Here is a 21635-nt window from a genome sequence, read left to right on the forward strand (position 1 = left end):
TCTTGAACTATTCCAAAAACATAGAAAAGAAAATTTCCAAATTCATTTTATGAAGCCGGTATTACCCTGATACTATCACCAGTTAAAGACACCACAAAATAAAGAGAACTACAGACCAATACTTTAGATGACTCTAATGCAAAAATCCTCAACAAAATACTAGCAAACAAACAAACAATACTAGCAAAGCAAATCCAACAATTCATTAAAAATTTTTTTCACCACAATCAAGGTGGGGTTTATTCCCAGAACTCAAGGATGGTTCAATATTCACAAATCAGTCAACTTGATAGACCACATCAATAAGAGCAAAGATAAAAAACATATGATCAGGCAGCCTGGGTGGTTCAGCAGTTTAGTGCTGCCTTCAGCCCAGGGCCTTATCCTGGAGATCCGGGATCGAGTCCCACGTCAGGCTCCCTGCATGGAGCCTGCTTCTCCCTCTACCTGTGTCTCTGCCTCTCTCTCTCTCTCTCTGTGTGTGTCTCTCATAAATAAATAAATAAAATCTTAAAAAAAACCTAAAACAAACAAACAAAAAAACACCCATATGATCTTTTCAATAGATGCAGCATTATTTACAATAATCAAATTATGAAAGCAGCCCAAGCGACTATTGATATTTGAATGGATAAAGAAAAGGTGGTATACATATATATGTAATGGAATGTTATTCAGCCATAAAAAGGAATGAAACCTTGCTATTTACAACAGCATGGATAAAGCTAGAGAGTATGATGCTAAATGAAATAAGTCAGAGAAAGACAAATACCAAGTGGTTTCAAAACGAAACAAAAGAAATGAGCAAGAGAGAAAGAAAGTTAAGAAACAAAACAAATGAGCAAAAGGGAACAAAAAAAAGAAAGAGACAAACTGAGAAATGGACTCTTAACTATAGAGAACAAACTGCTGGTTACCAGAGAGGATATTGAGGGATGGGTGAAAGAAGGGATGGGAATTAAGAGTACACTTATCATGATGAGAGGTGCCTGGGTGACTCATTCAGTTAAGCATCCGACTCTTGGTTTTGGCTCAGGTCATGATCTCAGAGTCCTGAGATCAAGCCCCAAGTCCAGCTCCATGCTCAGTGGGGAATCTGCCTGAAGATTCTCTCCCTCTGCCTCTCCGCCTACTCACAGGAGCTCTTCCATTCTTTCTCTCTCTCTCAGATAAATACATAAATCTTTAAAAAAAAAAAGTGCACTTATCATGATGAACACTGAATAATGTATCAAATTGTTGAATCACCATATGGTACACCTGAAACTAATATCACCCTTTATGTTAAAAATTCAAAACTTAAAAAAAAGGCCCAAAATAACAAACATTTTCTAGAGGAACTTAAAGTAAATAAGAGCAATGTATGTAACAGCAAAAAAACTTTGAAAGAATGCTAATCTATAATTGAAAATAGCACAGAAAAAAATACTGAATAAAGAAAAAATAATATAAAAATGTCAAAATTAAGGCAGACTTTAAAAACGATCAGTTTAATTTTCCAAAGTGAATATTACCTTAAAGTTTTCTTGCAATTTATTCATTTAGGAAATAGTTACTCTTTCAGCAACAATAACAGTAGCTACAATGAGCTTTTTTTTTCTGTGCAGGTGCTCCACTAGGTACTTTACATATGTTTTCACTTAAGTCTTACAATTCACTAAGAAACAGGTGGAACATCCTCATTTTACAAGAGAACACTGAGACTCAGGGGATTTAAAACGTGTTAAGCATTGCATTTTTAAAGTATTAAAAGGAGATATAAAGCTAATTTTCTAGAACTTCTAGACACTCTTTCAACTAAACTTTCTTATCTCTACTTTCAGAGCACATTGCCATGTTCTTTGGAAGAACCAAAAGAAAATACAAAAGAAGTAATTTGTAGTCATAGAGAAAATGGACCAGTATCCAAACAAATAAAAGATACTATGAGTTGCAATGTAGTATATGACAATCGTCAAAATAAGTGTAAGGTGTTTTCAATGGTGGAATGGTCACTTCCTCCTACGGAGATCAAAGAAATTTTCTGGAAGCTATCCTATGGGAGATGGACCTTGGGGAGTCATGATGAACTGGAGATGGGCTGTGAAGGATCATATGGCTGGAAATGGGAAGAAAAATCCAAGAAAAAAGAATGACAGGGTCAAAGGATGGAGGAAAGTAAAAAACATGGACACTTGAATTGCTTTGGTGTCCCCTATTGGTATAAACAATGGTTATAGAAAAAGGATTTAAAATGTAGTTTAAGACTGGATCATAGAGGCTTTAGACCCTCAGGCTAAGAAATGTAGAATGTAGTCTAAATTTGCCGTGAGGAAATATTGAATACCTATTATATAAATGGTCTAATCAATCTGAAGTTTTGGAAAACTTAATCTATTTAGTAGACATGACATGGAGGAATGACAGAAACCAGAAAGGGACCTTCTGGAAAGTCACTATAATGGTTCAGAGGAGAAATAGTACATGCTAACATGACTTGGCACTGAGTTAGAGCCATAGACAAAGCATAGTGATTAGTCAAAGTAGAATTTGAAGTTTTATGTCTAAGTAACTGAAGAATGGAAATCACACGTCATTTCCTTTTAGCATTTGCTGGGGTCAAGGGATAAGCGAGAAAAGAGGGATATAATAGGAAGGTCAGTCATAAACCTATGCAGACAAAAGGTGAAGCTGGGAGTTGAAAATGTGGGGCCAGAGCTGATAAGTCAGGTTAGGCTTCAGAACAATTTGAGGCCTTAGCCTTAAAGAGGTGGACAACAAGGTGGGATGCCCCCATTGAGAAAAAGTGCTAAGAGGAGGAAAGAGAGCTGAGACTGGAAGAACTAATCCTCTGGAAAAAGAAAGAGCAGCAGAAACCCATACTGAGCAAATATACTCATACCGAAAAAAGGAATCTGATATTATGATAACCAAGAGAGGAAAACATTTCAAAAAGGACATGAGACCAACAATGTTGAGTGCATCAGAGAGGAAGAAGTGAGAAGAAGGAGAGGTGAGGAGAAGAGAAGAAGTGATTGCCCAGCAATCAGGACATCTGGGCTGAGCTTCAAGTGTGGTATTTGAGGAAAATGTTGGAAGGCAATGCTCAGGTTGCCTGAAGAATTGGTGGGAGACTTACCTCAGAAGTGTGATTGTAAATGAAAGCAAAAGTACCATGACCTCAGGAAGCAAAAAGAGCAAGGAAAATTGCATGTGAAAGAACAGTTGGAAGATATTGTAGGTGAAGGGAGAAGGCTTCTTAGAGCGAGAACTGAAGATGCAGGATGGAGGGATGGAGGGGGCCAGGATCATGGGAGGCAAGAAGGGATAGAGTCAAGGAGAACATGGAGTGATAAATCTTGGGTGAGAAGCAATGCTTCCTCATCTGAGCATGGGAGCATGGGAGTGGGTAAAATAATGGGAAAGGTTAAAAGAGACTGTAATATGGAGGGAAAAACATTTCAGGGAAACCATATTGATGGCCTAGATTGTGAACTTTATTTTTCTTGTTTTTAAAGATAAAATTTCCTGTGTAGTGCCCAGCTTGCTCTGTGTACTCTTAGCAAACATGATAAATAAATAAAAAGTACCTAAATAATGCATGCATGTGTACCAGCAGTTACTGCATGTTCATTTCTACCAGCAATCTGTTCTGATTTGTGCCAGAGTTTCGAGAAATACTCATAGGTAAACAGCTGGAATCCTAAAGCATCGACACAAAAGTAACTTTGCATGGATTTTTTTCCCATTTTTGCTCCTCTTATTTTATCTAATTCACTGCATCACTTTGTCACTATAGACATCCCAAAGGCTTTAAAATATTTTCTCAGTTGATTTGCTGAATTATGTGTAAATGGTTTGGTGGAATATTACATTCTAGGAGTCAACAGTTTTTCAAGAAATCAGAAGAATACATGGTGGTTCAAAGCAGCAGTCGATAGCCTGTTTCTTTTAGTTTTTAAATCTGAATGCTTCCTCTATACTATCTTTAAAATGATCATGAGTTTTAAAGAAAATTTACTGCTACGCTGAGCAATAGCCACAGAATTCTTGAAGACTGACCTCAGGGGGTAATAAAGAATGCAGACAGTTCACATTTGGAATTGTGCACACAGTGTTCAATAAAGGTATGCAATCCCCTCTGAGTGTCTGTCCTGTCACTCTGAGGAGAAGACAAAACTGTCTTGAGGGCAATGTCAGAACAACTTAATATCACCAATAAATGAATGAGGCCACATTGCTGGGACCCAAAGACTAATCATCGACAGTGACAACCATTTGACCAAATGTGCCTTATACACAGACGCTTTCTGAGGCTAGCAAGGGGAGCGATCAGAGAAGGAAAGCACGGCAGCTGGTACCTATTTTGAAGGCTTCAACCAAGTTACTGCTCCATTTTTTTTCGCCTGAAGCAAAGTTTCCATGAGGATAATCACCCTTCCTCTAAAAAGTAGGATTGTTTTAAACCACCCCAAAATGAGTAAGATGTTTTCTCTCACATGATTGTATCTTACCATTTCTCCAGTTTGACACAAAGCTTAATAAGTGAAACCTGTTCCTAACTAGGAAAAGTAGCACAGCATGCCATAGTCATTTCCGTCCCCATCATTATCATCACCACCCTCATGGATGCCAATTAATAATCACTTATTGGACTCCAGTTATTATTTATGTACCTACTATTTTGTCTTACCTAATCTCCCTCAAATTTCTATGAGGTAATATTATTATTATCCACATTTCAAAAATAAGGCTAACAAGCACGGAGATGTTATGAAGCTTTCCCAAGTTTTCACAGTTTTTAGGCCAATTTCCCTGGCATAAGCCACTATCTGATGATGATTTTTATATTTCTATCATGAATTTGGTGCTAATTTGTTCTTAACAAAAACTACATTGATGTTGATATTCATTAGCACTCCATTCCAGCAGGTGATCTCCAATAATATCCCACATGTCTTATTAAAACAAGATTCATGGATAACATTAAAAAAGCAACTATTGGAATGTTAGGCTACTGATAATATGATAGATAATATTCATGACAAAATCATACTTTTTGTTGCAGTGCTGGGCTCAGAGGGCATAAAGGAACCCTCCAGAATCTTCCTCCTGCCCTGAGAGGGGAAGAAGAAAACCTGCTGATACATGAAAGAGTAGGTCATCCTGTGGACAAGTGTTTATATTAAAACTGGAACTCAGAGACTAAGTGTGCAAGAAGTAAAGTGGGGTCACAGAAGCTGTGCCAGGGTGGGATGAAAATATAACTAACTTCCTCCGTGGATTCTGGGAAGGTGGCAACAACACAGTATTTCAATCTCTTCCAAATCCCCTTGTAAAAAGAGATAATGAAACCCATGGACAATATTCATAACAAAATGAAATGAGCCCTAAAACACATGTGGATTTGAACAAACAGTCAAAATCTACCAGGCATTAGTGTTTGTAGAAGAAAAAGCACAAGGAGACAATGGGGAATCTGAGAGACATCCCAGAACCCCCAAACAGCCAATAGGTATTTTCTGAAAAGCCAGTAATGACAACTTGAGATCATCCGCTGAAACTGGGAGGGGCTTTGCCCAGTTCAAGAGCAGGTGAGCATAAGGGGTTCACCATGAGGTCTGAGTGCAGGTACTGTCAGGAACCCTGTGACTTTGGGAAACCCATGAGCCAGGGTTCACTTCTAGGACAGGACCCCACAAATGGTAAGAAACTGCTAGGAGTGGAATAAAAGTTGAGCAGGACAGGGAAAACAGAGAGAAAGAAGGATTTGTTTAAACAAAAGGAGTATGAGCTCACAGTCAAAGTTCCGATTACAGAAATTAAAAACCCATCATGAAGAAGAGTCTGAAGAAACAATAAACAACAACTTTACATAAGAAAGTACTTCAGATACTGGAATTTTTATGCTCAAACTTTAACACACATATGAAATGTTTTAAGAAATAAAGTATGAATTCTAAAATCGGGTCAAGCAATAGGAGATTATGAACATAACCAGTAAGACTTGAAAAATAACTATTATGATAAAAATATAAATAATATAAAATCTCACTGGATAAGTTAAATATCATTATATAGAGCTGAAGAAATAATCAGCGAACATATGTTAAAACCGATCAAATTACACTAAATACAGCAGAGAGAAATGAGGAACTGAAAAATTTGAAAGAAAAAAAGGCGAGTATACCTAACATATTAATAATCAGCAGAAGGAAAAAAACAAAGTGATAGTATTAGAAGAAATAATGGCTATCAATTCTCCAAACTAGTAAAAGAAAAAAATAATTCGCTGAGTGAAGTAAGTCAATCGGAGAAGGACAAACATTATATGTTCTCATTCATTTGGGGAATATAAATAATAGTGAAAGGGAATATAAGGGAAGGGAGAAGAAATGTGTGGGAAATATCAGAAAGGGAGACAGAACATAAAGACTCCTAACTCTGGGAAACGAACTAGGGGTGGTGGAAGGGGAGGAGGGCGGGGGGGGGGGGCGAGGGTGGGGGTGAATGGGTGATGGGCACTGAGGGGGGCACTTGACGGGATGAGCACTGGGTCTTATTCTGTATGTTGGTAAATTGAACACCAGTAAAAAATAAATTTATCAAAAAAAATAAGAAAAAAGAAAAAAATAATTCCACATGTCCTGGAGGAATTTCACAGTATAAAGCAGCTCTCACTCCATAAACTATAGTGAACCTGCAATGAATCAAAGGCAAAGAGAAAATATTTAAAGAAGAAAAAGAAAAGATAGATCACATAGGAAGGAATGACAATTCGATTGGTAACAGAATTCCCTGCCTTTGTGGAGGATGAAAAAACAAAACAGTGAAATAATATAACCAAAGTGCACAAAGTGCTAACTGGTGACCTAAATTTTGTGCCTAGCAACAGGCTTTCAAAGGGAATGAGGATGATTTAAAGACAGTGTCAGATAAATAAAAACTGAGAATGCTTTCACCAATAGGTCTTTGCTCAAGACACTTGTAAAGAAGGTGCTGCTGGAAAAGAAAGAAGTAGAAGCCAAGTCAGAGACGCAAGAACAATGAAACTGAGAAACCTGTAGGGGAAGATAGACACATTGACGGAAGAATTACTACTAACACAATTTGACATTCAGATTCTTCGAAAGGTTAGAATTAAAATATTGAACAAGATGAGCATGTAAATCAGCATTGGATGTGATGAAATTTAAATGTTCTAACATCCCTCTCTTGTTTAGAAGTGGTGTTGTATAGTAATTTTATTCTTTAAAAAGAATAGTAAAATGTCAAGGGCTACCACCAAAGTAAGAGAAATAGAGTATAGTCTTTCCAAATAAGTAGAGGCTAGAAAATGAAAAAAATAAAAACACATTTAGAGGAAAATATTTTTTTTTAATTTGTTTAAAGACTTTATTTATTCATAGAGGAAAATATTCAATTTGTAAAAGACAAGAAAAAAATATAAAGAAATGTTGAGAGGGCATGAGAAATATAAAAAAAGAACTTAGATGGTAAAAATTAGACCTAAAATAATAATCACAATGAATGGTAAGTAGTTAAAGTTCATCAGATTAAAAGTGAAGGCCATTGTACTGGGTAAAGTAAAAAGTAAATTTTAGCTTTATGTTATTTACTAAGGACATATCTGAAACAGACTGTCATTAGAAGACATAAACAAATGTTTTTAAAAAAATTCTGATAAGATGCTAACCAAAAGAAAGCTGGGATAATTGTAAGGTCATTTTACTTACAAAAAGATCATTATATGGAATATAGAAGTTATCATAAAAAGATAAATGTTCAATTCACCAGAAAGATACAATTAAGCATGTATGGAACTTATAAAACAGCTCCTAATATAAAATTTGATAACACTACAGGGACTACAGGGTTAAACTGATAATTTTCCATCAGTGGGAGATTTCAATATAATTTATTCAATTACTGATACTTCTAACATTCAAAAAATTAATGAAGATACAGGGTAATTTAAAAGCAATGAAGCTTGACTCAATCAATAGAGAATCACACTCCCGACCATTAGAAAATGCACATTACTCTCAATGTCATATAGAATATTTACTAAAACTAATAATATATTTGTTCATAAGGCAGAGCTCAACACATTTTATTTTATTTTTATTTATTTATTTATTTATTTATTTATTTATTTATTTATTTTAGTCACAGAGAGAGAGAGAGAGAGAGGGGCAGAGACATAGGCAGAGGGAGAAGCAGGCTCCATACACCGGGAGCCTGACGTGGGATTCGATCCCAGGTCTCCAGGATCACGCTCTGGGCCAAAGGCAGGCGCCAAACCGCTGTGCCACCCAGGGATCCCTGAGCTCAACACATTTTAAAGAGTAGATCATTTTCTTTCACCACTACACAATTAAACTAGAAGATGATTAAAAGAGGATGATCTTTATAATTCTCACAGGTTTAGAAATTTAAAAATAGGTTCTAAAACTTCCATGTAAAATACTGAAGAATTTATTACAATGGAATTAAAGTACATGTGCAACTGAACAATAAGGAAAATACTCCATATAAAAGCTTATGGGATGCTGCTGAGGTAGCATTTAAAACTACTGCCTTATATTCTTATATTAGTAAAGGAGAAAGGTAGAGACTAGAAAATATCTATTGATATTAGAATAGATTAAAATATGTATATTCACAAAGTAATATACTATACAGCAGTGAACATGAATAACCTATAATATAATAAAACTCCAATGAATCTGAGAACATAACATTAGCAGCAAAATATCAGGATACATCCTATAATTTGATATGCCTGAGAGACTACCATGTGACAAAATTAGAAAAAAATCAACTAAATTAGTCTGAGATGACAGGAATAAATTGATTTAGACATAAATTAGCCATTAGTTGAGTTCAATCATTTTGGAAAAGATGATCAATTTAATTATTTATAAAAGGGAATTATATACAATATCAACATAAAGCAAAGCATACTCTTTTCGTGTTTAAGAATTTATGAAAAATAGTTCTTTTTGCCACTAGATTATAATTTTATAATTCGCAGACTCGTTAGTAGTTTGTCTTAAAAAGTGAAATATTCTTTCAAATGAGAATTACAAGCTTATTAGTAAACTCTGGCTTTTTGAAATTCTTGAAAATTTTCAGTGCAGGGACATATAATCAATACAAAATAGGTTATACTTTTATTATGACAAATGATATACTTTAGTTATGTTTAATTATATTCTTTCAAAAGGAGTCTGTCTCTCTCCAATAAATGCAATCTTAAAAAAAAATACTTATTTTACGGGGAAAGCCAATCTATCTTTACTTAAATATTGACTACCAAACAATAAAAATGAAAAAACTATAGGTTTCTATAAAATCTTTTTCCTTGGTACACCACACCCATTGTTATAAATACATTGTCAACGTCTTAGCTATGTCAAGAGCCTTGCAATTCCTCTAGGTGCTAGTCTTCCCTTGGCACCTTTTGCCTTTTAATAATGTATGTTTTCATTCTTCTGTTTTATTTTATGTTTTGCCTTTGGGCAACTTCCTGGGGAGTAATGTTTTTGGATGTACAGTTTTTTTTTTTCCAGAAAAAAATTCTCTGAAGACTTAAAATATTAATAGCAAATGGCTGTGCTATTTAAAATTCAAAAATATGTTCATTTTGCTTTTAACTTTTAAGGTAATGGATCTTAAATATAATACAATCTAACATCCCTGGTGTCTTCCTCTCAATTCTATGGAAAGCAAATTATTTATTATATATTTACCATAGCTAGAAAAAAATACAGAATGAAAATCAAGTGGACATTTAGAATCAGAAAACTCATCCTTTAAAAAATAGACCTGCAGATACAAGCGTCAATTAAACCACAATCATCCAGGAATCATGGAAAATTTGATTTTGCAATGTTACTTTTCACTGATGCAGTAGAGAGATATTCATGTGTTGCTGATTCTTATCAGTATCTTTTCCATTCCTATAATAAAACCTCAGATATTTGAAAATCCAGTCCATGCAGACAGTTGTAAGCATCTCAATCAGAGTGAATCAGAATTTAGGAAGGGGTACCTCTCTTGTTTTATATGGATCCTTTCCCACATATTAACATTCTCTTCCTTCCCAGCCAAAAAACCTGGGAGTGAAGGACAGTCTCTGTGCATCCCATACCAAAGCAGAAAAACCAGCCTGTCAGAAGTAGAGGATCTGATCCTGTCCAGAGGACAAGAGAAGCAGGCACAAGGGAGGAAGGGAGCAATATGTTTAAAGCAAAAGCTATTTGCAAACCTCCTTTATGAAAGACAAAGGACTGAAAGATAAATAAGAAATATGACCAAAAATAAATGCACATATACATAATGTTGAAAAGGGTTCAGAAAAAGAGTGATGAATCTTCAGTTTAAATTATCTTCAGTATGTTTTATTTGATAAATATAGAAAGTTTTTGATGATTGCCTCCAAAAAGGTATGACAAAAAAATTATATGCTATGGAGAATATGATCTCCATGTGTGCAGCAACCAATTGATTAAAATGTATCATCTCATGATGTTCTTGGATATTTATCTCCTATGATCCATAAGAAAGAGTAGACATTTTTTTTCTGGTCACACTTTTTCTCTTTTCCATTACTATTATTATTTCTTATTTACTTCCTATTTACCCCTACTTCTTCCCAACAATTCCCTCCACTTTCCTCCTTTTGATAAATTAACCCACAACTTCCTGTGGCAGTAAGTCTTAAGTCCTTTCGCCTTCAGGATCTCTGCCTCGTAGAGGCCTTACCTCCACTGCTTTCTGACACTAGCTCTTAACGTCAGCCAACTCTTCTTCTGATGGCCTCTATATGCCATGCTTTTTTGGTCGCCAACTTTGAAATAATAGAAAATATAATATATTGGTTTCTACCCTTTGTCTCTGGTACAGGGTTTCTAAATCTCCTGGGTGATGGAAGGGTTTTTGTTCTGATGAGGCAATGCTTGGTGGGCTCCTGGTTGGGGGTTGGTCACCAAAAAGTCCAAGCTGTGATTAGAAGCTGGAACTTTCAGTTCCACTTCCCATCCTCCAGAAAGGGGAAGGGGGCTGGAAATTGAGATAATGATCAATCATGCCTATGTAATAAAGCCTCCATAAAAAAAAATCTCAGAGGTACAGGGTTCAGGGAACTTCTGGGTTGGTAAACACACCTACATACAAGGAAAATGGCTCACCCCAACTCCACAGGGAAAGATGTTCCTGTGTTTGGGACCCTTTCAGACCTTGCCTGATGTACCTCTTCATCTGGCTATTCATCTGTATCCTTTATAATATCCTTTATTATTTAATAAACTAGTAAATGTAGTAGTGATTCTCTACATTCCATAAGCTGTTCTAGCAAATGAATCCAAAGGAAGAAGTGATGAGAACCTCTAATTTCTAGCCATCTTGGACAGAAATTGTGAGTAACTTGGGAACCTACCACTTATGGTTGGCAACTGAAGTAGGAAGCAGGCTTGTAGGACTGAGCCCTTAAACTGTGCTGTGCTAAGTCCAGGTTAGTGTCAGAAGTGACTGACATTGTGTGACACCTAGCTGGCATCACAGGTAATTTCTTGGTGTGGAAACCAACCAACCAACCAACCAACCAACCAACCAACCAACCAGTCAACCATACATCTAGTGTAGGAAGTTCTGGGAGCATGGTGCTTCTGTCAGAGTGAATAAGAGACAGGAGAAATGAGTTTTTCTTCATATCATTTCCATCTTTTTCCAGTCATTCAAAGCAAAGTATTCTTCCAAGTACAAATTATGGAATCACCTCCTTCACGAAGTGTACCCTGACTACCTGTAGGTGTAGGGGAAGAGTGTAGAGTGGGATGGTTTCAGAGGGCTTTCCTGAGGATCAAGTGGGAGCTTGGCCCTTGCATCCATGAGACAATTCTGTACCCTTGTAATTACTTTCCTTTTTGAAATCCCTGAAGCAAGTTCATGTGGGGTTCTATTATTTGCAGTCAAGGAGTGTTGAATGAGATATGTGGCAAGTACCACATTTAATGTTTGTTTTGTAGGTCATCAATACTCACTATGTGATGGGCACAATGGAAGCACTCAATAGATATTGAGATCTGTTCCATCCAATGCAGTAGCTACTAACCACATGAGGATTTGGGCTACTGAAATGTGACTAGTACCAACTGAAATGTGCTATAAGTGTAAATCACACACACAATTAAAAAAATAGTGTAAATATCAATATATTTCTAAATTGATACATGCAGAAATAATATTTATATACAGAGTTAAATAAACATTGAAATTATTTTAACATGTTTCTCCTCACCCTTTGAATGTATCTACTAGAAAATTTAAAATTACATGTGTTGTTCACATGATTTTGCACTAGACAGCATTGATTTAAAATGATGGTTTTTAAAATCAGAAAACATGGGAGGGAAAGTTCTATTTCCCAGAATTTTAGGAGCTTATGGAAAATTTAAAGTCGTATCCTGTATATTTAGAATGCCTATGTGTGTCTAGATATTGATATTTTAGAGGTTTTTTTCTGAGAGTTTTGTCTGTTTACAACCTACAAGCTTAGATCCATTCCTAACTCTGTTATTCTTCTCAGATATATAATTATATTTAAGTTAATGAACATTGAAAAACATCAGCGAATAAAACATGATCGCTCAACCATATGTGCTCTGTAGCAAATCTTTAGTGATTGAAGGTTTAAGGCAGAAACAAGATTATTTTATTTCATTCTACTTAAATTGCTGAAAAAAAATTATGTATTTGAATGCAAGTCACTTTAATCTTTAGGCTTGAGAACATGAAAAGTATTTGTTCCAAGTCATCATTTCAAATAACATAGTTTTTTAAGTTTCAACATAACTAAGTTTAAAAGTTAAATTCCTGTCAGAAGGTTTAGTATGAAATGACTCAATCTCTGAACACATTAAAAATATAAATATTTTATGAATTTTAGCTGGAGATTTATACTGCATGCCAAAGAGAATTTATCTTCAATACAAGCAGTACTTACTTGATACTCTTGCAGGTTTTTCTGCTAAAAATAAAAGAAAATAAGTTTTGTTTAACTCAGATAAAATGCAAAGAAATTATACGTTGATGGACCACATGAAAGAATCTAACATCTTTTGACTTCCTTATTAAGAGTTAATGAAAAGGGGATCCCTGGATGGCTCAGTGATTTAACACCTGCCTTCGGCCTAGGGTGGGATCCTGGAGACCTGGGATGGAGTCCCGCATCGGGCTCCCTGCATGGAGTCTGCTCCTCTCTCTGCCTGTGTCTTGCCTCTCTTTCTCTGTGTCTCTCATGAATAAATAAAGACTTTTAAAAAAAGAGTTAATGAAAGAATATAACTATTGCCTGAGAACATGGGTCTTTGAATATATTGATTATTTTTAATGTGAAATATCAGAAAAGCTATTAATCATTGTAGATGTCACAACATATTTACACTTTTAAAATACTAAAATCAGTAGGATCTTTGTTAAATTAAGGATCTCGATTCAATTCTAATTATAGCTGACTTGAGTAAAAATACTTTGTATGATGTAATTAATCTAAATATTTGTTTAAAGTTTCAATTCCATAAAATGTATCATTGAGAATTATTTTCCTTTCAAAAATTATAAGGACAAATAACTAACCTTAATAAACTACATGCAAAATTAGTTTATTTTTTCATAACCATTTGTCTATTAGTTTCAATGAGAAACCATAATTCTTCAAAGTAGTATTGTTTTACATTAAAGTGTGTGTATATAGGACAAAAATATCAAGTGAGATGATTGTCCCAAATACTACAACAGAAATGCTAACTTCTTGAAAAGTAAAAAAAAAAATTCATAACATTTACTTTGTACTATATTAGTCTAACTTCTTTTTTTTTTTAAATATGGTCGACACATAATTTTACAGAAGTTTCAGGTATATAATTTAGTGATTTGACAGGTTTATACATTATGGAATGTTCACCCCAAGTGTAGCTACTGTCCCATTAGTCTAATTTAAAGGGCTGGACTTGATATATAAATTTTTAAATGAATCTGCATTACATGATTTATTTTGAGACTTGTAGAGCTTCTAATATAAACCCAAGGGTTACAAATTTACCAAAGTTAGTTAATACCAATAAAATTTTTTTCATTTGAGACACATGATTTTAGTGATATTACGACCACATTCTTCACGTATAAAATTACAAAATAGCATGTCATTTTTTCCTTTAAAAATACTTTCACTGGCTAAAAAATGGAAACTTAAAAGGTATACAACAAACATTTATTGAAATACAATGAACCATCTGTTGAATGAAGGAATGAATAAGAATGTGCCTGTGTTCTCAACTAGCTCAGGGTTAGTCTTGTGCTTTTACTTATAATACCTTGTCTTGTGTATTCATAATATGAAGACCTTGGAAATGATGGGCTCCAGATTGGGGTAAGAAAGGACTGTCTATCCAAAGCCTAAATACCTTGTACAGCCCTCAAGTTATAGTTTGAACAGACTACTCGCTTGGGGACAAAGTTGAGTACATTTACATTTTACCTTTGGGCTGCTCTGATTGGTAGAAAGCTTCTCTAATGTGTGCCATAGTGTGATGGGGTAGTGAAATGTAAATGAATGAGTTCAACTGTTAAGTCTTTGGACCAAATCCTGTCTCTACCATGTAAACATTCTGGGATTTTAGACCTCCCTCATTGCACCTACCTCATCTTTCATTTGGGCATGATAATTGGGCCTGTTGTGAGGATTAAATGAACAAATAATAGGAAAGGATGTACCAAAGAGTTTTTTTAAGTAACTGGAATTTTCTTATTCTTCTGGTTAATTATTTTAAAAGATGCTAAGCCATATTCTAAAAGTTAAGAAAGTTGAAATATAAAATGTATGCCCCTATATGCTTCTATAAATTTGGTTTGCTCTTATTGTAAATTTTACCCTCTAATATTACTGAGAATTATATGTCTAAATTACTGATAACTATATGTCTAAGTTATATGTCTAGATAAGTCCTGCCATTTGGGGCATCCATAATACAGTAAGCAGAAAGAAGGAACCAGTGAAAATACAGCACTGATTTCCCTTCCCCCCACACTGGAATTCCATATATTTACAATGTTGAAAACAATTGTTCAATTGTGACATGTTTACTTAGCATCTTAAAATTTAAAATATTTAAATCCCATTACGTTTTGAATTAATTACATTTGTTCAAAATTATATCGCCTAGGCTATATAATTCAGTTATAACATGTATTTATAGTTTTTTGATAGTCAATATTACCGAAATAGGTTATTCTTATTTTAGGTGAAGGACATCTTCCTGCTGTGTACATGCTGGCATTTTCCCTCTACAAAACACTTTTTGTCTAAGTGGACTTAATTTAAAGGCCAACTTTAAATAATAAAAACTTTATTTATGATAATGGTTATATTTATGTAATACATAAAATAATTGTCAGCTCTATTTTTTTTTTACTGCTATATCATTTTGACCTTATAATTCATATTATGAAAGTCTTTTGTAAAAGAGAAATTTATCTTCTGGTATGTACTGGAATATTTTATTGAATGATTATGTTGTTAATAGTTCAGATTTCTTCTTTCTAGTTTTCCATGGAAATGTAAATCTCCTGCTAGGTTTCCCACCTGTCCACTTCCTCTGCCATTAGCAGAAGTGTATAAATGCTAGACTTCGTTGCTTTAAAAAATTTTAGGGTTAATATTAAGTGCAAGCATAATTTAGGCACCTCACCTCCATACCAATTTAGCATTTGAATATTTACAAAGTTGATTCAGGATTACCTTTTGTTACGTTGTGTGATTGAAGACTTTCTTTTCTTGTTGAGACTGTGGATAAGGAAAATGTAAATTAACTCTGACTTTTTAAAGGGAATTTTCATTAAAATTTTGGCTCACTTCAACTAAGCTTTGGGAACATGGGAATTATTTAAATAATGTAAATATTTTCTCAGGGTCATTAAAAAATTTTCTCTTCTAACACCTAGCAAAAACAAATGTTACCAGTAGAGATTGTTTTGTTTGCATAAACAGATTTACATGTTTGCAGTGATTACAGTATTTAATGAGACTCCATGTACAATGGGTCATTCTAAGTAACTGAATTTGGAGATAAACCAAAAAAAAAAAAAAAAAAAAAACAAAAACAAAAACGAACAAAAAAACCCAACCTGTCGTATTATTAACAATCTTTTTGATATGTTTAAGAATGCTTTCTTCTTGATACAATAGAATATTTCTTTATAAGTAAGGCCTTTATAAGTTTTTCAGATAACTACTTTGAAAATCAGTGATTATCATTATATTTTGTAGGTTAGCAAATAAATACACCCAATGTTAAGAAAATAAAGTCACTCTGATGCAGCTTCTAAACTTGCTGCTCACCAATGGCACAACAACACATGAACGCATGCTTGCTGGGACCGGCCTGCTATCCATTGTTCCTTCAACCCAGCCATTACCACATATCCGTATTTCCCACATTTCTTCCTTTAATTACACTAGTGCTCATCATATACACAAATACAAGTTTTATCTTAAAGTGATATAAATGGGGCACCTGGGTGGGTGAGTCAGTTAAGCATCTGCCTTCGGCTCAGGTCATGATCCCAGAGTCCTGGGATTAAGCCCGGAATCAAGCCACCTGCTCAGTGGTGTGTCTGCTTCTCCCTCTCTCTCTCTCTGCTTCCACTCTCTCTCTCTTTCTCTTCCCCTCAATAAATAAATTAATAAAGTCTTTTAAAAAATAAAAATAATAAAGTGAAAAAATAAGCCTCAATTATTTTTTCTTTAGGGCTTTGCAGTGTTTTTCAGTCTCTTAAAAATTACCTTTTTCTTCTTTAAGATGTTTCATTTCTGCTTTTTCTGTAGAGAGAAAAAAAGGTAATTTTGAGTCATATATCATGTATTCATAAGTCTTCCTAAGGTTCGGAATGAACTTTTTTGTAGTCAACATTCACAATTCAGGCATTATATGAAAAGAATTCTATGTTGTTAATTTAGAAATAGCAGAACCTAAACCTAAACCTAACCTTCTATTCTCTTTAGATATCTAATAACAAATGACGCCTACCCTCTTGCTTGGAAAATGCTACAGTGAACTGTAATTCTGAAACATGCTTTAAAAATCTCTGTCTAGGGGATCCCTGGGTGGCGCAGCGGTTTGGCGCCTGCCTTTGGCCCAGGGCGCGATCCTGGAGACCCGGGATCGAGTCCCACATCGGGCTCCCGGTGCATGGAGCCTGTTTCTCCCTCTGCCTGTGTCTCTGCCTCTCTCTCTCTCTCCCTCTCTGTGACTATCATAAATAAATAAAAATTAAAAAAAATAAAAATCTCTGTCCACATTTTCTGGAATTGCTAAATGATCTAATTTGTATAATTATGTATTTTTTATTTCTGTGTTTTTATTGTTAATTTGGTGTACATGTCTTTAAATGTCATCTTTACCTTTACTTTCTTTTTCAGATTTTTCAATTTTCTTCTTCCCTAGAGGGGAAATATAACAAGAAATCATCAGTTTAAAAAAAATGACTTCTTTCTCAATTGTGAAGTGAACACTTGGAGATGAGACTTAATCCCATAAGTGGAGGGGGTCAGGGCTCTGCTTTTTCAAAATAAGAAGGAAGAGTATGCCTCCTATTGTGTGAGAACATATGTATTTTTGTTACGCTTGGTTATTTGGCTTATATTCAGTCACCTGGATGGCAGAGTCCTCTCCCTTTTTCTTTTTATCTCTGTTTTCATGTGCTTTGAAGGAAAGCTCTAGCGAGCCATGCATTTAAATGTAAACTAGTAACAACAGGAAAAACATCCAGAATTTCTATTGTTTTCTTTAGGAAATGAGAATCTGGTGCTATGGATGCTCAATAAATAAACTGAAATAAAAACAATGAGAGTCACAAAATATCTCCAAGCAAAAAGTGGACACATGCCTTTTCAGAAGTTTCAGTTGATTAATAGTTTTTCTTCAACTGGATATATCAAACGATACTGAGAAGAAAACCAGGTAGTGGGGATGTGGCATATCTTATCTTATTTAAAGCTCATAACAAGCCAAATTTTGGGAAGTCATTTTGTCTGTTCTATAGATGAGGAAACCAGGAACCTGAGCCATCCAACAGATTTTCCCAAATGTTACACAGCTACATAGAGATTCAAATTTACACATAAATCTGTCTTCACAGATCTATGTTCCCTCCTTTGGGAAAGTAATTTTTTACCTGATTCTGTGACTTCTGGTGTTTCCTCTTTAAGGAAAAAAAAAAAGAATATAGTAAAAAAAGAAAAGGACAGAATAGTATTTCAGTAGCAGACAATTGAGCTTCATCTCTAGGTATTTCCTATTAAATTCCACTAGTAATGACAATAAACACATAAGCTCAGAATGGCAAAGAGATGCACTAATAACCAATATCTCTGAAAACTAACTAGAACTCTATTTGGAAATTAGAACTACTCGATAAACGAACCTAAAACATTCTATGCCTAAATGGTCGCATTAATCAATTTGAAGTCCTTTGGTTTTCTTAATTACAAATTACAAATTATAAATCTCTGCTTCACAGACTTTTAACTTGTTCTTCATATATGCACGAATACATTCATTCATTGAATATTTATAAAGTAACTTCATGTATAAGATGTTATACTAACTGCAATGGGTGGGATTGTGGGATAAGGTTGAAAAATATCACAGAAATTCAACTCTCGGTGACTTTTGTCAGAGTAGTGAGACAAGATATAAAATGTTATTTATCTTTAGTCTCTGATAATACAGAAACAGCCTCTCTTTTTGTTCTTTTAGTTAAAGCATAGACCAATAATATTGTAAAATGTAACATGACAGGATTTTTAAAAATATATTTTTCCTCACAGTTCAGTTCAAGTGACAACATACCTATAAACCTGATACATTTAATTATAAGTCTTCTATAGCTTCTCTGGAAGCTTTATTCAAAACTTAAGAAAAAATGATTAAAATATTTTATGATGATAAAGACAAAAATGAATAACATTTCATAAATGAAACAGTATTTACAAGTGATTATGGTGAACTTCATATTAGCATTCTAGTTTTGACTTTCAACTCTTAATTTTTGCATACCCTTAGCAATAATAAAAGCTAAATGTAGTGGAGATTTTCTCCAACCCAAAGGCAACATTTAATATTTTAACATCAAATTCAATTAGGAGAAAATTGTAGCTGCATTTGTAAGGAGACTGTCATGATACTCTTAAGGAACCGGGTTACTCCTTGGCATTTAAAAACTTTAGATAGAACTTCTAGATACACTTTTGATTGAAATGCACATATTTTTACCCCAGGTTAAAGTCTGGGTCATAATTTAACAGTATTAAATAATTATTTTATTTTTATGAATTACATAAAACTTCATAAATTTTCAAAAGCTGTTGCATTGGTATTATTGCTTGGAATGTCAAAATAAAATAGAGATTCTGAAATACTAAAACAACTTACCTTCAGGTGTTGAAAAAGTAAAATAATAAAAGTCTAATGTGCTAAGATTAATAATTGGAGACAGGTATTATGTGTTCTAAATTTTTCTTAACCCAGCAGTGACTATTAGAGGAATCTCCATACTGTGTTTACTCAATACATCCTCACAAACAAATGGAGGTACATAAAAGAGAGATGAAACCACTTTTTTTCCCTACACAAACATTACTTATCTTGGTAAATGCATTAATTACATAGGCATGAAAACAGAAAACATTTTTGGCATTCCCTCACATACCCTGGTACAGTGTAATATAACTGATTGGTGCTCAGTAAAGTCACGTTCAAGGATTAATGAATACGATACACACAATATTCTTTGTCAGAATCATTTATATAGGTGATGGCGTCCTGCCTATTGCACTAATAAACACACTGTCTTTTTTTTGGCTGCATATACAATACAAAGAGATCATAAAATTAGTGTGATTTAAATAACAAATTCTTAACATTTTAAAGTGGTACACTTACTTGAGGTTGGTTTGGGTTTGTCTAAAAAGTAAAGAAGAAAAGTAAACCGGTGATCATTTTTCCCCTATAGGTAAATATCAGCACTTTATATTCCTATTTCTGTCCAAGTTAAACTAGAAGTAGGCTAAACATATTAAAATGAGCAATAGAAAATACATTTTGAATAATTTTAAAGTTATATTCCTAACAAATTCCCTGCAGAAGAAATCGTAAAGCTTTCAGATATAGAATCTTCTTGGTCTCTTCATCCCTATGAAATCTTATCTGATTTAATGCAATATGAATGCTCACGGTAATTTGAATGCCTCACTGTTTCTGAGGAGCGTAAAATGCATATTGTGTCATCATCCTTTCAGAATGCATGTTAGTATTAATATTCTAAATTTTTCTTAGAAAAAGGAAAGGAAGGATATTTTCACACCCTCCAGTAGTGTGTGCCTTAGAGTTTGAATGATGCCAACTACCATATCTTTTAAAAAATCAAATAGCATTTTTTTAAAGAATGAAGCTACCATTTATATATTTTATATTTAAGAAAAGATATCAAGTGGAAATTCATGATTAGTTTTTAGTAAAAGGTAATTTCTGTAATTTGGCAAGATATTTTATAATCTTACCTTGAATCAACTTAATCAGTGTGACAAATGGCATTAACACGGACAACAGTGAAAGGGGCTTGTGAACCATGAATGTAATACTATTTTGTTAATACTGCTATTACTATTATAAATATAAGAGACTCTTATCTATAGAGAACGAACGAACTGAGGGTTGCTAGGAGGGCGGTGGGCAGGGGGGATGGGCTAAATGGGTGACGAGTATTATGGAGGGCACTTGTGATGAGCACTGGGTGTTGTATGCAAGTGATGAAGCACTGAATTTTACTCCTGAAACCAATATTATACTATATGTTAACTAACTGGAATTGAAATAAAAGCACAAAACAAACAAAAAAAACCCCCTACTGTATCATAATAGTATGTTTGACAATCCTATACATATGTGTTATAATACTTAGCAAAATGTATGATTTTCAACAGTAACACAACCAAAATGTCAGATAAACTAGATTTCCTAGAAAACCAGAAGACTGAACAGTACCAGGAAATAAGATGAAAAGCACTCGTATGCTCTGTTTGAATTTTTAAACCTAATAACACTAGTGAATTAAGACAATGTAAAAGCACCTGTTTTTATAGTTGGAGATTCTTTTTCTTGGTGTTCAGCTTTTTCTAGAAAGAGAAATTAAAATTAATTGGCAATCTGTGGATTGTTTGTGTAGCAAGCATTTCTTATTTATGTATTTGTGGGTGATCCTCAGTTTATATAGGAAGCATGCCCTCAAAGTCATTTGCATGTTGGAACACAGAAAGCACATTGCCATAGAAACAGATTATAAACAAGGTCAGGTTCATTCTCAGGGCATCCTGTAAGACAGTAGGAAGATACTAGCCCTCTTGGGGCCTTGTGGTATAAGAAGAAGAGGATAGAATATGACAAAGAGGAGAATAAAAAAGAGGATTTTTCTTTCTCTGCTGAAGGTAAAATCATTCCTTGGGGATAATTTAAAGTAGATGACATTTGCCTTTGGCATTTTACAAGCTCCTCTTTTTACCCCTCTGACTCCTCCTAGTTCCTTTTTGCCAGGTC

General features: G+C 34.2%; 1 protein-coding gene across 1 annotated transcript in view; it reads right to left on the bottom strand.

Annotated features, from left to right (window-relative positions):
• The window catches only part of LOC121478059 (triadin-like), a 35923-nt gene extending 15251 nt beyond the window's left edge, over positions 1-20672 (bottom strand). Inside the window, exons 1-6 of the mRNA XM_041732866.1 lie at positions 20603-20672; positions 19986-20006; positions 18217-18243; positions 17444-17482; positions 16826-16861; positions 12989-13012 (exon numbers count right to left, since the gene is read on the bottom strand). Of these exons, the coding sequence (XP_041588800.1) occupies positions 12989-13012; positions 16826-16861; positions 17444-17482; positions 18217-18243; positions 19986-20006; positions 20603-20672 (217 nt within the window). The remainder of the gene's footprint in view (positions 1-12988; positions 13013-16825; positions 16862-17443; positions 17483-18216; positions 18244-19985; positions 20007-20602) is intronic.
• Between the last annotated feature and the right edge of the window lie 963 nt (positions 20673-21635).

Source organism: Vulpes lagopus, chromosome 2 (genome assembly GCF_018345385.1).
Source record: "Vulpes lagopus strain Blue_001 chromosome 2, ASM1834538v1, whole genome shotgun sequence".
NCBI classification, from domain to species: Eukaryota; Metazoa; Chordata; class Mammalia; order Carnivora; family Canidae; genus Vulpes; species Vulpes lagopus.